This window comes from Dromaius novaehollandiae, chromosome 19 (genome assembly GCF_036370855.1).
Source record: "Dromaius novaehollandiae isolate bDroNov1 chromosome 19, bDroNov1.hap1, whole genome shotgun sequence".
NCBI lineage: Eukaryota > Metazoa > Chordata > Aves > Casuariiformes > Dromaiidae > Dromaius > Dromaius novaehollandiae.
In genome coordinates, this window is record NC_088116.1 from 9,099,815 (window position 1) to 9,115,657 (window position 15,843).

The window sequence follows — 15,843 nt, forward strand, 5'->3', positions numbered from 1 at the left end:
TTGCATTTCAATGGGGAGATGGACTCGCGTGCTGCAAACCACCTCCCCTGCCTCGGCAAGGTCCATCAGGCCCAGCAGAGACTTGTTCTCCGCGAGCGTTCAAAAGCAGGCAAACGTTTTCAGCAAAAGCGAGGGCTTGCTCTGGCTGCGAGGAGCCGCGGAGCTGGCGGGGGCCGTCGGAGATTCAGTGAAACGAGGGCAGACACAGCCCGAGGCCCGAGCAGGACACAGCTGCACGCTGGCTTTTTGAAAGCATATTTGAAACAATTTCCTCCAGTTTGGGAGAGAAACAGATATTTCCTACAGATGAAACAGCTGAAAGCCTCCCATCCCGGACTAAACAGGGATGGTGACCCAGTTGGCTGTCTCCCACAGGTCCCCTTCCTGCTCGTTGACCAGGGACGAGGGCTCTACATCAAGTGTCCCTGTCCTTCCCCACTTGCTGCCCTGTCTTCAGATTTGCTACTGTAACTGTGCATCTGGATATGTCAAAATAAGCCAGTTATAATTGACTTGTATAAAAGGTTTCGGTGCCTAAGAGACGTTAAGCTGAGCAAGGTCAGCGCTGCTGAACCAGGCAGCCCGCGGTCTCCTCTGCAGTCAGAGCTGCGCAGTCACGGCCTCGAGGGCAGCATGGACAAGGAGCTGGAACAGCACCACGGACGTAAGAGGAGCCAAAATGCTTGGACATTTGGCTCCTCTCATCCATCTAGCAGCCCAACTCTTGCCGGAGTCAATAGCTTTGGGAAAAGCAACAAGCTGAGCAGATGCAACACCCGTAGCACACCCATTCCTTGCTTTAGACAGCCTGAAGGGAAACTCCACCTGTACGCTTGTATTTAATAATCCTTGATGCTCCTTTCTTCCACAGATTTGTCTAATCACTTCTGAGCTCATTTAGTTCTAGCATTTGCTATCTCCTCCGGTAATGAATGTCACTGTTTAATTACATGCTACACGAAAGAGTAATTTCTTCAGTTTTAAACGTGCTACCTGATTATTTTGCTTGCTACCTCCCAGCTCTTGCGTTGTTAGAGTTGGAGAAGATCCATTCCCTGTTCACCTCCACCATGAGGCTCAGGATTTTAAGAGCCTCTATCATATTGCCCCTTCCCGTAACAATTTTCCAAACTGAAGAGTTTTGGTCTAATCCTTCCATACAGAAGATACTCCACGACCATCCTCATCATCTTTCTCTAGACTTTTTTTTAGTTCTAAAGTTTAGTTTCTGGGACAGGATGAGCAGCTGCACACAGGATTCAAGATATTCCCTTCTTGCACCTAGGAGTGCACCATATTCAAATAATGACATTTTTTTGTTTTAGTCTCTATTCTGTTCCCGGTAATTCCCCAAATCCTGTTAGCCTGGTTGACTGTCACTAAGCAATCAGCTGGCATTTTCAGGAGAACTATCCAGAACAAAGCCTGAGTGAGAACAGCTAATTTAGGGCCTGTCACGATGTATGTATTTTTAGTGTTGTTTCTCCCCCTCACGCATTACCCTGCGTTCAGCAACATGGAATTTTACCTGCCATTTTATCACGCTGTCACTCACCACCATGGGATCTTTCTGCCAATCTTTGCAGGCAGTTCTAACGATGACTATCCTGACTAATTAAATGTCATCAGCAACCTCTCTCATTTCACTCTATCCTTTTTCTGGTCACTTAGGAAAATACCGAACAACCCAGACCCCACTATGCATTCCTATTTAACCTGCGACCTTTCTCCACTGCAAAACCGTATTCTCACTTTTCTGATTGTCCATCTAGCTGTCAAACCACTCTACCAAAAAGACTTTGTTTCTCTAAGAGCTCCCGTTAACGGATCTAATCAAGAGCTGTTTGCAAGCCAAGCACACACAAGTAGGAAGCGGGTCACCTCATCTACATGTTTGCTGACTCCTCTGGAAAACTGGATGTACGAGGCATGAATTCCCTCTGCAAGAGCTGGACTGACTCTTCCTCTTCATATTCATCCATCCCACCACAGACAATTCTTCAGCTCACTGGTGTCTAGAGAGACCAGTCAACGGTGAGAGCACCCATCACTAACCGTCCTGAGCGGCTGTCTATGGTGAGGACAGTCGAACCAAGGAGGTAGAGGCATAAATGCAGCTCACGAGCAGCTTGTCTGCTACAACGCGTGCAGCTGGTGCACAAGCTGCTACTGCCCACCAGCCCACTCACAGCTACCTCCTACATGAGACCATGCAACGGGGGCCCTGGCAGTTTCCTGTGCATGAACTGGTCCGGTGCAAGGAGCAGTACTGGGGGTAAAGGCAGGGGCTTTCTGCTGGGAATGGGAAAGAGCCTCAGGCTAGCACGGGTGAGCAACAGAGAAGATGACTCGTGCCTTCTGACCAGGTGAAGATGCTGGTATGAGGCTCAGGGGCACTGGGGATGCTCAATGTGGTACATCGGACAGCATTAACACCAGGTAACCATGTCACACCTCACCAAAACACCAGGCCCTCTGCCCACCAGTGCCCGGCTCCATTGCCCTTGCTATTTCCAGAGATCTTTCATATCAAAAAGCAAGTAACTGGCAGACTCAAGGGCATCCTCCCACTGCAGACATAGGTCCTAACAGAAGCCCAGCCACAAAGACAAAGTTTGCAGACCTGCAGCGAGTAAAGGGCACCGTCCGACAGCCTCACGTGCCCTGCTGCGGAGAGCGAGAGCTCACCAGACGCAGACCGCCCTGTCTTGTATTGTCAGCTTGGGGACTCCTCTTCTCCCTCCTGCTGCTCCCCTTGGCCAAGGCGAGACCGGGGCAAGCCAGGTTCGTGCCAGCAGGGACACGTCAACTGCACCGGGGCCAAAAAATTCCCTACTGCCATTTACAGACTTATTGCGGCCTCCCTGTACTGCTCGGGACAGGCGCTCAGCAAAGATTTTGGCCTCAGCCACACGGGAGCCAGGCGCGGGACAGGACTTGTTAGGAACGGCGATGCTGACCAAGCAGGCCACGTAGGAGAGACCTGTCGCTGGAATTGCAGGACAGAGCCCAGGAAGACGCTCGTGGTGCCACCTCCCCGGGAGGGCACAGCAGCACCGGGCTCTCACCATGCCACAGCCGGGCGACGATGCCGCTGAGCGATGCTGCAGAGGGAGGAGACGGGGGGGCGGACGCCCTCCCAGCGCTGCTCCCCAGCTCTCCCGTGCCCAGCTGGGGCCAGCGATTTGCTCCCGCTGAAGCTACCCAACCCAGCCTGTGCCTGCAAAACCTGTCTCCCTGCCCCTGCCTTCTAAGACTCTCTCCAGAAAGAGGCAAAACGACAGGGAAAAAAGCCGGCTGTTGTTTTCCTAATGTCCTTCCCATGGAAACACCTGCCACCAGCATCCGTGACGCGGCCTGGGTAAATCCGAGCTGAGAGAGGCCACCAGCAGCCGCAAACGCTGTCACACGCGCTTAGCGGGGACCCTCGCGCTCAGCTGACAGCCCGGCGTCGGGAGGCTTCCCGGTACTCACAGTACTCGATGCCCAGGACGATGTCTCGGAAGTAGAGCCGTGCCTGCTCCTCGCCGAAGGGCCGCTCGCAGGGCACCTCCATGACGGGCCTGCGAGGAGAGGAGCTGGGGGTGAGCGAGCGCTCGGCAAGGCCCGGGGGAGCCCTGAGCTCCTCGAGTCATCCCGCCCCACCACGGCCCCCTCTCCCGAAAGGACCCGGATCAGGCAACGCTTGACCGGATCCCCGAGCCGGGACCTGCCTGCCAGAGAGCTCGGCTGTCCTGGGACGTGGGGACGTCGCTGAGCCTTACCCACCGCCAACAGCACGGGCCTCGGTCCCCAGGCCCCACTGATGCCACCAGTGCGGCTACAGCCACCCCGAGAGCAGGGCTGCCACCCGGCCCGGAGCGCGGACAGCCCTTCCCCGCACACAGCCCCTGGGCCAGCACCCGGGCCAGCCCCGCTCCTGCCTGTGCCTGCTGACGGCTGCTGGCCAGCCCCTCCTGCTCACCGGCGCCGGGCAAGCAGGAGCTACGGACTTCACCGGACCGGGCGTTCATCTTGCCTTCGGCTCGGCAGCGTAGCCCTGACCTCGCCTTTGGATATAGCTCCGTGGCTCAGGCTGGGTTTAAGCGAGACGCCGCATTTGCGAGCCGAGCCCTGGCTGAGAACGGCCCATCGCCAAAACCGGGTGAACCCTCCCCGCAGCGTTTGTCTCTTGCTGCCATTTCAGAGATGACCTTCGTTTGCCATTTGCATTTTCCTGCCACTGCCTTCTCTCCCTTTACACACAGGTTTTTCCGCTGCGGAAACCGGGGAGGAGCCATGCGAGCAGCAGGACTGGCAGAGCCGCTAATGGAGACTAATTGCCTTCGGCGGGAGCAGGCAGGCTGCGCTCGGCCGAGCGGCACGTGTCCCAGCCCCGGCTCATTACAGGAGCTTTTTTCTGCCCTCTCCAACAGGGCAGTCAGCAACCGGGCCCCAGGGAGCCTGTCGCCAGCAGCCCGCGGGAGCTGCAGCCTGCAAGAGGCTCGTTCACGGGGCCGGAGAGAGCAACGAGCCCCCCGGGACCCTGCCCCAAGCGCAGCATCCCCGACCTGCCGCGGGTGAAATCAGGCAGCGGGGGCAAACGCTGCTGTAACCTGGCACCCTCCGTGCCACGGAGGTGGCCGTCACCCCAGCAGAGTTGTCCCCAAACGCTCTTCTTCCAGGCGCCTGACAGGGAAAACAGCACCACGTTTGTTCTCTGGATCAAAGCCCGACGCCAGGCTACGTCCTCCCAGCCTGGAGCCCGTTGTGATCCACCGCATCGACCCAGGCTGGGCAACCTCCGCGGGAGGCCGTCTCCTCGATCACAGACAGTGGTTTTCCCCGCCGTACGCAGCCCACCACCTTCTCCCACAGCAAGCTGATGAAGAACACCAAAAATCTCAACACAAGAGATCATGGAGGGGCTACTTACCCTTTCCTCAGGAGGTCAAACACTGCAAGGAAAGGAAATCAGAGAGTGAATGAACCAGAGAAGAGAGAACTGGCCTTACGGGTTTTTAGTGCCCACAAAAACCCACCCCTTCCATACCTGCAAAATCAGTCCCTCCCCACTTGCCTCTTTCCCTCCCCGTGATGACACCAGGGGACACAAAATGAAAATATCCCTCTCCCTAGCAAAGACAAGCATCCCTGCCTCCCACCAGCTCCATCCAAGGAGGCAGCAGGTGCTAATTCGCCAACTACTCTGCTGCTGCTCCCAGCGGCAGCCCTCGCCGACGCGAGCGCTCTCTGATTCGGTACGTTCACGGAGGGGTTTGGTACGATATTTCTGCTAAATTGCTGATACCGAAAGAGATGCTGCAAGAACACGTTGCTCCATTTCTGCTGCGGCAATCAGCAGCACAGCGGCATGGCTACTGAAGCAGTAAACGCTCCCCGGCAGGTGCTACTGGAGATGATTCATTGGCACGAGTTTGGGTTTGTGAAGCACGTAGAGCTCCCGTGTGTGATTAGGGGTTATATGGGTTTGCCCTGGGCCCGGGTCAGCAGCAGCGCATCGCTCTGCTCCTTCACAGAAGTCCATGGTCTCTCCCGGTGGGATTTTAGGACACAGCGTTTGGTAGCAATGCGGGCTCTGCACAGCAGCATGTGCTGATGAGAACCACACTCGTGGAGTCTGCTGCCAGCCTGCCTCTGACTCGCTCCGCAAAGCAAGCGGCCACTTAATGTCACTCAGCATCTGCTCAAGGGAAGCCTAAAACACTCAGCAAGAGCACCCAGGGCCAGGTGGGCCCTGGGTTGGGGTCCAGACACTGGAGGGGTTGTCCACACCCACGTCCCTGAGAAGTACAACATGCTCCTGCTAAAGATCCTGGCATCAAATGTGTATGGTGCAACCAGCACTGCTTTTAAGAGAAGGATCTCCCATCAGGAGAAGATTTCTTTCCTTGTGAACTAAGTGATTCCCTGCACCTTCCAAGAAATCCTAGCAGAAACCCCGAGCCGCACTAAGCGCATGCAGCTCCTCTTGCTGCAGAGGCAACTGCAGGCAGGAGCTTGCTTTTCCTGCATCTCGCTGCCTGAACGGGACCCCAGGCAGAGCAGAGGTGGCAGAGAGGGGACAGGGCATAGATGACACAGCCGCAGCCCGCCGCTCGGTGCCAGCCACCACCGTCACTGCCCCAGGACTCCCAATGGGACTGAGAGAGTCCCCACTTGTCCTACCGCTACTGTTGCCATTTCTGGGACTGCTATCTTGCTCCACAGGGACAGCTCGTGTTTCTCTTTTCTACAGCTTTTTGAACTGCCTCATGCATTTATTTGCATTCAACAAAAGCACGCATTTCCTCATCTCTCCTCCTGTCCATCCGCAGCAGTTCAGGCTTTAAATAACAGCCTCAGCTGCCCTCCCCACCGCCTGTGCTCCAGCCCCGGCTGCCGCACTGCTGATGCCACCAGCACGCTTTGGCCAAAAGGGAGAAGCGGCCTTTCAAAGGCAAACGGATCCATTTGCAAGTCAGAGTCCTCGTTTGCAGGCAGCTTCAAAAGCACCCTGTAATTATTGCAGGAGAAACAGTCTTTGAGCCCGTCTCAGCAAGAAACATTAGAGGGAGCAGAGATGTAGCGGGGTTGGATGTCCTCCTCCTCCAGCCCATCTCAGTGCCTCTCAGGCCTGAACCTCCAGGCTTTGCCCAAATCTGGAGTTGGACCATGGCTGGCACTTCAAGGTTTGTGCAGGAGGAAGATGAGGTGGATGGAAATTCCCCACTCTGTACGAATGTGTGGGTCAGCTGTGACCTCCAGATTGGACATCCAGCAGTAGGTCTGGGCCAAGAGGCCGAACACAGCAGTGCAGTTGTCTTAAGTCCAAGGCTTAGCAGGAAGGTGAGCGTGTCTGGAGATGTCACTGGGGCACCTCTAGACTAGATGACTTTGAGTCACCACTTCTATCCATAGGCTACAGGAGGAGTCCGGAGAGACCAGCTTCACACCAGGAGGAGAAGAAACCCTCCGGTTCTGTTAGTAAGTAATGACTCACTCACCCATGTACAAGTTGTCCTCTGCTGGATCATCAAGGACCTGTAGGTGATAACAGAGATAAGGGGAGAGGGAAGAAAGAGAGAGAATAGGAGGGAGAGGGACATTTTTCATCAAAAAACATTTTATGGCTCCCTGTACACTGTGTTGAGCTGCAGACCATGAAGAATGACTTAGGCTAATATTCAGAGACTCCTGCAGAGAGGGAGGTTTCTGAAAGACACAGATTTTCCTCTCTCCAGAAAAACCTGGGCTTCTGCCTATACTTAGAGAAACTGCTTACAAATAACAGCACTTCTTGTCCTAGTGTGACCCCAGCCAACACTGAAAACGGCTCTGAAGCCTAGCACCTGGGCACCTTCCCGGGCCTCGTCTGTGCACAAGTTTCACTGATCAAGGCTTGCCGCTACCACCAGCGCACCCAGCTCCGCCTTCTCGCGGGTCCAACACCCAAGGACCAGGGCAAGTACATCAGGTTGTTGTCACATGTGACTTGTGCCGCTGCTTGGGGTTACCAGCCTCAATTCTGAACCACAGCTTTAAACCAATTCTGGCTGAAGTGGGGACAGTCGAGGAACAATCCTCTTGTAACAGAGACAAGATTTACTTCAGCGCAGCTTGGGGTGGAGAGACTCATGCACGCACGTGGATCAACCCCGCTTCCCACCTGCGCACCCTCCCACACGGAGCACGGGAAGAGCGATGCCCTCAGAGCAAGCATGGAGCCTGGGATTTTTAAAGCTCTCTAGGATCTGGGTCTCCCAACTCCTATCTCCTTTTGTTCTCTGGCGCAGCACCCGACTGCTTCCCCTCCCCTCGCCCGCACCCTTAGACACAGCCCCTGCCTCACCTCTATCAGTTTAACGATGTTGACATGGTCCAGCTTCTTCAAGATGGCTATTTCCTGATAGACTCTGTCTAGCGGTGCCATCGGCTTCGGCTGCTCTCCGGAGGCGGCTTTTGACCCTCGAGGAGGAGGCCGACCTGCAACCGCGACAGCGCGGGATGGGGCAAGAGCTCGCTTCTCAGCGGCACCTGGCACGCAGGAACGGACGGCCACCAGCCAGGCGCTGAGCGAGCCCCGAGCCTCTGGTGCCTGACCCCCAAGTGCAGCGCGGGGCAGGGACGGAGCCACCCTGACCTTCTCTGTCCTCATGGCACTTTTTAATGTCTGACTTCTCCGGGATTTCAGTAACTGCTGAGCTGACAACACTGGTGATCAGTAACTCCAAGAAACGGGCAGCAGAGCCAGACCCCTGTGAGATGCCTCCCGCCGTTCTGGAAGATCTCACCACCTCCTCACCACGCCAAAGTGCTCGAGTCTCCCCTCGGAGCAGAGCTTTCCAAGCCCCCACCCAGGCCAGCTCCTGCTGGCTTCCAGCCTGGCCGTTTGCCTCATCCCTTGGCCCTGCCACCAGAGCCAGGTACCACTCGAGGGGGTAGAAATGCCCCCGGGAGGAGGGGGCCTACCCTGCCTAACTTCCAGCATTTAATTAGGCTTCCTGGATGGTGGGCAGGAAAGAGCCAGCACTTCAAAGTGACTCAGAAAATCAAAGCTGGGAACCTAATTACCAAGTGCTTTGAATTTCCCCGTGTTCGTGCCTGTCCTTTCGGTACCCACGGTGCTCTAACTCGCCCCCCGACTACGCAGGCGGCTTTCAAATGAGGCCGCGTGCCGCAGCCCTTACGCGGGCAACATTTCTGTGGGGAGATCTGCCTGGCTGAGGACAGCAGGCAGACCTCTACGCGCGAGATACCCACGTGGAAATCCATACTGCTTCAAGAGCTTCTTTTTGGAGAGGACTTTCATAGCCTGAAGGAAGAAGAAAAAGCAGTGTTAAAACCGAAGGAGAGCTGAAGAACGCGTTGCAGTGACCTTGGAGCATGCTGGGCATCAGGGACCGGCTCACTCTGCCCTCAACCCAGGAAAGAAGTCTCCTTGTTCATGATGGGTGCCACAGGCATAACAGAGACACACACACACAGACTTTCCTAAAGGCAGCGCTAACCACTCCTTTCATTCATCTTTTTACCAAAAAAATAACCCTTTTTGATTTATTTTTGACTGGGCAAAAAAAGAGCAGCCCAATCTCTGCATTTGGGCCGGGGGTTCAGGGAAGAGATGGGTTCCTCTAGCTGACCTCTATGGACCTGTTGCTTGGCCCGTGCTCAGTCTGTGCTGCAAGTCGGAGCAGCTTCAGGGCTGCTCCACCTCATGTTTTGCTTTGCCAGAGAAAGCAAAAGAGCCGGAGCATCACGACCTTATTGCTAACACCCTTTCTGCCCCGTAAAACCTCTTTTGGGCTGCCCGAGAGACCAGAGGACCTGCAATGAGAACCAGCACCATGCCCAAGACCATCAGCGTGATGCTTTCAGGGCAGCATCAGCAGCAGAGGAGAGCAGCCCGGTGTGGAGCACGGCTACGGCACGAAGGGAAGCGGGTTCCTGCCCCCGGCTCCCTCCCTCGCAGCGCCGTGAGCCCCGGCAGCCGAGGCGCGGGCACGGGGCCGGGGTGATTTCTTCTGCCGTTCAACTGGCATTAACGTAACACGAAAGGCAATCTGAATTTAATAAACAATCTCCATGCCTCCACCTGCTCTGCGTGCTAGCAGCCTTTCTAAGGGTCACTCCAACATCCCCGAGCAGCCCGGCAGATAAATATTTCATGAGCAACCAGCTCCTGGTACAATTTGCTTGGGAAAACACTCTGTGCTGCTGGGATGGCGACGGTCACTCTCTCCTTCCCCTAGAATGGGTCATTACTCCTATTAATTAAACAACCCTATTTGCCATTCACACCAGAGTGACCCCCGTGAAATATAATTATTCAAGGACTCCCGCAAGATGCAGACAAATGCCAAGGCGTTTTGCCTTAATGCTGCAGAGGCAGCTCTGCCACCTGCTATTAATGCACAGAGCAGGGATGGGTCACCAAAACCGTCTCATCAAGCTCCTTCTCCGGCTGTTTGTCCTGGCAGCAAGACTGCTGTGCGCTCCCAGGATCCCCACGCTCCTGCCCCAGCCAGGTTCACAGCTCATAATGACTGTTGGTTTTGGTACTGATCCAGTGAAATCCTCTGGATTTGCATGGATGTAATTGAGAGGAGAACCTGGCTCGGCAAGACAACTCTCCACCCTGCTCGACAGCTCCGGAGCCAACTGCTGGGAATGATGGTGCTGAGACACCGAAAGCACTTGGCTTCCACCGAGCACAACGCTGTGCCCCACACGGACAGCTAAACGACTCGGGGTCTGCGGAAAGGGGATCCAAGACGTGCGCAACCACCTCCAAGCACAGCCAGGCCCAAGCCTGGAGGATGTCCTGCACTGCTCACTTTTACCTCTCCACACTGAAAATTTGAGGGTGTGGTGGGGGGGGGGGGGAAAAATCAAAAGAAATTCATATACCTATTTCTCTCCCAGCCTGCTCCAGCCAGTTTCCCTTTCTCCAGTCCCACCCTGAAGTCCTCTCCCCCCTCCGGCACGCAGAACACGCTCGAGCTGCAGCAGTGCTCGGGGAACCGGGGCCGAGGAGCCCAACCGGGACCCCCAGCCGTGCCCGCGCGGTGCCTCGTCCCCCCGGGGGACGGCTCAGAGAGGCTTCGGGACGCGGCAAGGTACGAGAGGAGGCGACGAGGGGCGATGGGGAGCCCTCAGCGCAAAGGGCGTTAGGTACGAACAGACGGGCAGCAGAGAGCACAATCATACAAGTCTTGTTTCTCAGGAAACCAGATTAAAAAAAGGAAAAAAAAAGGAGAAACCCACTGACAACCTACAATGCCACCGCTTTTTTTCCAGAAGCAGCATAACAAGTGTCTGTCATAACCACTTTTCTTTGCAAGCTGGTTTAGAGACTGAAAACAGGACGGAGCCACGACCGAGGCATTGCAGAACCAAATCCCACTGGTGCAATGACTCTGGACTAGATCCCTGCCCGGGCACATCTACCTTCCCTTTTTATTTGCTGCTCCACCACAGCGCTTGGCTTTTTTTCCCTACTCACTGCTAACAAATCCTAATCCTACACCAGATCCAAAACTCATTAAAGCAAGAGAAATCTTTCTGTTCACTTCAGCAGGAACTAGACCCAATTCCCGGTGCCCATCAACACCGCATGCACCAGCACAGCTCGCGCAGGGCCCTCGCTTCAGCCAGAGCCGGGAGTCACACGCTGAGTTACACTCTGCAAAAAACCACTGTGCTTTCTTTAAAATTTTGCTCCTTTTTACCGCAGCACGCTGGTAAAACCTCACGCGAAAACGCTGTATGTGGGCATCAGCTACTACGGCTGCTCGCTCGAGACCAAGCGAGGGCCGATTGCCTCCAATTATCTGTTGTCGCTTTTCAATGTGGAGCAAAATAAAATAAAAATAAAGCGAAAAACAAATTAAAAACCAGACAAGCGTGGCCCCGCGAGGCTGCCGCAGGAGCACCCCATCGCAGGAGCCGCGCTCTCCCGGCAGCAGCTCTTAAGGGTTTGCCTAGATTAGGAAACCAAGCGGTGATTAAGCGGGGATTAGCGAGCACGCAGCAGGCTTTCACTTCTGCCGTTGGTTTCCCTGTCGACCGTCCCCGGCATTAACCCGTGCCCAGCCGCAGCGCGCGGCCGCTGCGCAAAGCTCCCGGCGGGAGCACTCGGAGGCAGCGGAGCCACGGGCGAGCCGGCTTGGAAAGCACCAGCGACGGAAAGACTCGCGGTTCCCTGCTCTTGGATGGTTTCAGGCACCTTTTTACCACTGTAATTTGAAATTTGGGGAGGAAAAACCAGCTGGGAAGCAGCGTGGCTGTTGGTAGCTGCTCTTAGCCCCCCGGGAGCGAGCGCGCTGCCTCTGCGGGCCCCGTTCTCCTCCGCGGAGGCCGGTCCTGCGGAGCAGCGGAGTGGGACCGCCGGGGCCTCATGCCGGCACCGTCCCCATGCCGGACACAGCGGGAGCCGCAGAGCAGCCCCTTCCCAGCCCGCGAGAGGGACCAGGCCCCTGCCCAGCGCGGCGGGCGGCCGGGGCGCCGCGCACTCACGTAATGCTTGTCGTCGTCCTCGTTGTAGGCCAGCTTCACGACGCCGTAGGAGCCCTGCAAGCAAGCGCAAGCTGCGGTCAGTTCAGCGGCGTCGCCTGCCCGCTCGCTGCTCCCGGCCCGGCACAGGGGGAAAGGAAAGGAAAGCAAACCCACGACGGTGCACGCGAGAGCGCTTTCGGCCGGAATCCTCTCCGTCTTTCTCCCACCGCAGCAGCGCCGGGGGTGCCGGCGGGACAGGCTGGGCCAGGTCCCCGGGGAGCACTCCCAGCCGCAACGCGCCGGCAGCGGGGAATCACCTCCGAATCCCTCCGTGGCTTTAAACACGGAGCAGAACCAACCCCGCAGCTCGTTCACAGATGTAAAGCCTTAACTAGCCTGATGGGGGACCAAACACCTGCCCTGGGCTTTTCTTTTTGCTTTCTTTCCCCGTGGGCTCGAATTAAGGCACCAAAGCCGTGAGTGTCACCCTTGGCAGGGGGCACCTTGAAGACCAGCCAGCTCAGCCACCTCCGGAGGGAGGGAAAGTAAGTTTAGTCTCCAGAGGAAGCAGCTCCACTTGGGCCTCCAGCAAAGCTTACTCATGCTAACGGGGCAAAAAGCAAGCAAGAAACCCCCAGATCAGAACAAGCCCCGCTTTCCCAGGTGGCCAGCACAGCGCTTCCCGCGGGATTTGCACGCATGCACCCGGGCCGTTTTCCCAAAGCCCCCGAACCGCCGCGACGTACCTTGCCTATCTCGCTCTGCAGCTTGTACTGGTTTAACTGCACGCAGTCCTGCAGGGCGAAAGGAGAGAAAAGTTAGAGCACGGGTAGAAGGAAACGGCCACGCTCGAGTTGGCAGCGCGGCGAAGCACCGAATAAAGAAACACTAAGCCGTACTTAAACCATTACCCCTTGAGCTCTAGGCATTGTAAGGTTCCTCATAGGAGAGCAGCGCTTACACCGACCACAAAGGTGCAAACCACCTTCTGGCTTTGGAAGCGATGGAGCCCAGCCTGCCAGGTGCTGGGAGATACGCTGCACCAAAAGGCCATTTTATATTTGCCCCACTTCTTATATTCTTTCTCCAAGCCCCCCCATTGCTATCTGCTTGCTGTCACAGCAGTGTTGGGCTTTGGCACTGTCCCACCGAGCCCGTGGGACCGTATTCTGCAAATAAAAGAACAAAACTGCGACCCACTGACCAGCAACTAACACAGACTGGGTTTCCAGAGCCGGCGGGCTGCCGCAGGGCTCTCCCTCCTTCCCGGGAGCTGCCGGCTCCGAAGGGCAGGCCACCCTTCCACCAGCTCCCGCCAAACGGATGGTGGAAAGATGAAGGAGAGAACTATTTACAGCACTAAAACGTTTTTGCAGATGTCTCAGTCTGACTGAAGAGAAAACAAACCCTGCAGAGCATGTCTGACCCCAGCAGCATTCCTTGAAAAACTGAGACGTGCTCCCATTTTCCCGGAGCCCATCGCCCGCCGGGCAGCTCCTTGTCCCGCCTCGCTCTCCCCACGGGGGCCGGGACCCTCTTCCCAGGCTCTTCCAGGCGCTGGGGCTTCCACCCAAACCCCCTGCGAGGCCCCGGACGAGGCTCTTTCAGCACAACAGCTCTCCCCGAGATCGCCGAGCCCCAGACCGGGCTCTCCTTCAGGAATAAAGCCGACAGCAAACGCCTGGACAGGGGGATTAGGCTTTCCCTAAACCCCAAAATACCGCTGCGATCAACAGAAACAGCGCCAGGGCAGCGAGGAGGTGCGAACACATTCGGCCCATTATTAAGAGCATTTTTAGGGGGGGCATCATGGCCCCAGCCTCGCAGCATCCCGTTACCGGCAACGCTGCTGCGTTTCAGGGCACATTAGAGCATCGACACGGGAGGCAACTTCAGCGCTTCCCCCGCCCCGAACCTGCAAACGCCTCCACCGCGAGCCGTCACGGCGAAGGAGAAAAAAGGAACGGGGAATTTATGATTTTTTAAGCTTGCAAGCACCCGCTTGTCAGAAATACAAGGAATGATTTAAATCTTCATCTTGTTCCCGGCGAAGGAATTTTTTTTCCACTGCCCTGACGGGGAGAAAGAGCCAACTGTGAGTAATGCAGCCACGGGAGCACATTAACTCCGCTGCTAGCAAGGCGTGTAATATCCTTCCAAAGGCAAAACCCCATCCATCAGCACTAGGAGCAACAGCAGGAGAGACCGTGACCCAGCACAAGAAACCGTAAAGCACAAGACCAGCAAAATGGTTGGAGAAGAAACACCTCACTGAATTTTATAAAACAGGGCTAGATTTTAATACCTGATTTTTCATTATCAAGAAGGCAAGTAAACATCTTAAATATGGAGAGATTCCAGTGCAGCGAGCATGCACGTATATAAGCAGCTATTCCCTTTATTGCATCTTTGAACTGTGCAAATTTCACCAGGCGCGCGGGGAACTGCAGAGGTGCAGAGACCCTTTGGTTTCAAGCCCCCAAAGCACATAGACGCGAGTTTAACGTTATGGTTAAGTGCGTCTTTAAATCTGTGGCCCGAGGGGCATGGAGCTGCCCGGCCTTTCCCCAGGCAGCCTCGCACAGCCCTGCAAAACAGCAGGGAGGAAACGAGGAAAGCAAAACCCTGCAATCCTCCCCCAAAGGAGCAGGGAGCACGCAAGCATAGGAAACCCGCGTTACGGACACAAGGAGGACAAATTCCCCGTGAAAACGCCAAGTCAGCAGGTCGGCCGCCCTGCCGCAGGCTGCGCTTTGCATCGCAGTAAATCTTGCAAATGAGGCAGGAATGGTTTCCGCAGCCGGCTCCGGTCCTGCTTCCGCGTGCCCCTCGCCGGGCCCTGTGCCAATGCAGCGTCACGCTGTCCCCGCAGACACGATGGCATCTTCTCCCCCCTCCTGCCGGAGCAGAGTCCTCCCTGGGGGACACAATCCGCCCAGCTGAGCAAATCCTCTTGCAGCACATTTATATTTAGCGTGACTGAGGGCGGCCCGGGCCTGTTCTGCATGTCTGGGGCAGCGACACCTTTGACTCCGCTACCTTCCCACGGTGCCTCTTGTCTCTGGCTGCAAGAAGCCACCTCTTTCCAATGATTTTTTTTTCTCCAGGCTTTTCTTAGTGAACCCATCAGGAGGTCCATGCCGGCCCATCCACTCCTTTCGGGTCCAGCACGATGCCGGGGGGGATCGCTGCTGCCCAGTGATGCTCACCCGCGCTTAGGCGTGCGCTTAGCCCACAGCAGAGCGCTCCCCTGAGAGCACCCTGCGAGTCCTTTCCCCTCGGCTGAACAAACCTCACGAGAGATGCCAGGACGCCCGCCTCGGGGACGGTTTTTCCATGCAACACCACCGTATCGTGAGGCCAAGGGAGGGCAGGGCCATGGCAATACGAAGGAAATGGATAAGAACCGGGATGGGATGTGGGACCAAAACCCCTCGCCGAGGGAAGGTTTCCCGAGGGTTTCCCCCACCCGATTCACACGCGCACTGCTCTCCCTTCAAACAGCTGCTAGTGAAAAGCACGATGAGCTGAGATTTTGTGATGCTTCAAGCACTCACGGTCAACACAACCAAAACCAATCTAGATTATATGTGCTTTTTATCCTTTTTATCCCCCCCGCTCCTCACGGAGAGGCTGTATTTCACAGCCCAGCAGCCCCTGCCACGCGTTGCCGAGGCCGACCGACCCGCTACGGCGTTATTTGCTTCTCCCGCAAGAAGCGGGATAATGATGCTATTGCTTTATCGCAGAGAAACACCTATCTCTGGGCCAAGTGTTTCTAAAAGATAACATTGTTGATTCCTCTCGATTTCATCACGCTGTGTATTTGCCACTGCTGATAAATGCAGAGTTGAGAACCTTAATGAG

The 15,843-nt window shown here is 56.0% G+C and overlaps 1 protein-coding gene across 5 annotated transcripts in view; it reads right to left on the reverse strand.

The window, feature by feature from the left end:
• Positions 1 to 15,843, reverse strand: part of CAMKK1 (calcium/calmodulin dependent protein kinase kinase 1) — an 89,665-nt gene that overhangs the window by 32,519 nt on the left and 41,303 nt on the right. For all 5 annotated transcript variants that reach the window (XM_064523416.1, XM_064523417.1, XM_064523418.1 and 2 more), the window contains 7 exons: positions 12,723 to 12,770; positions 11,998 to 12,051; positions 8,743 to 8,794; positions 7,832 to 7,965; positions 6,987 to 7,023; positions 4,916 to 4,937; positions 3,475 to 3,563 (listed from right to left, as the gene is read on the reverse strand). In XM_064523416.1, the coding sequence (XP_064379486.1) occupies positions 3,475 to 3,563; positions 4,916 to 4,937; positions 6,987 to 7,023; positions 7,832 to 7,965; positions 8,743 to 8,794; positions 11,998 to 12,051; positions 12,723 to 12,770 (436 nt within the window). The remainder of the gene's footprint in view (positions 1 to 3,474; positions 3,564 to 4,915; positions 4,938 to 6,986; positions 7,024 to 7,831; positions 7,966 to 8,742; positions 8,795 to 11,997; positions 12,052 to 12,722; positions 12,771 to 15,843) is intronic.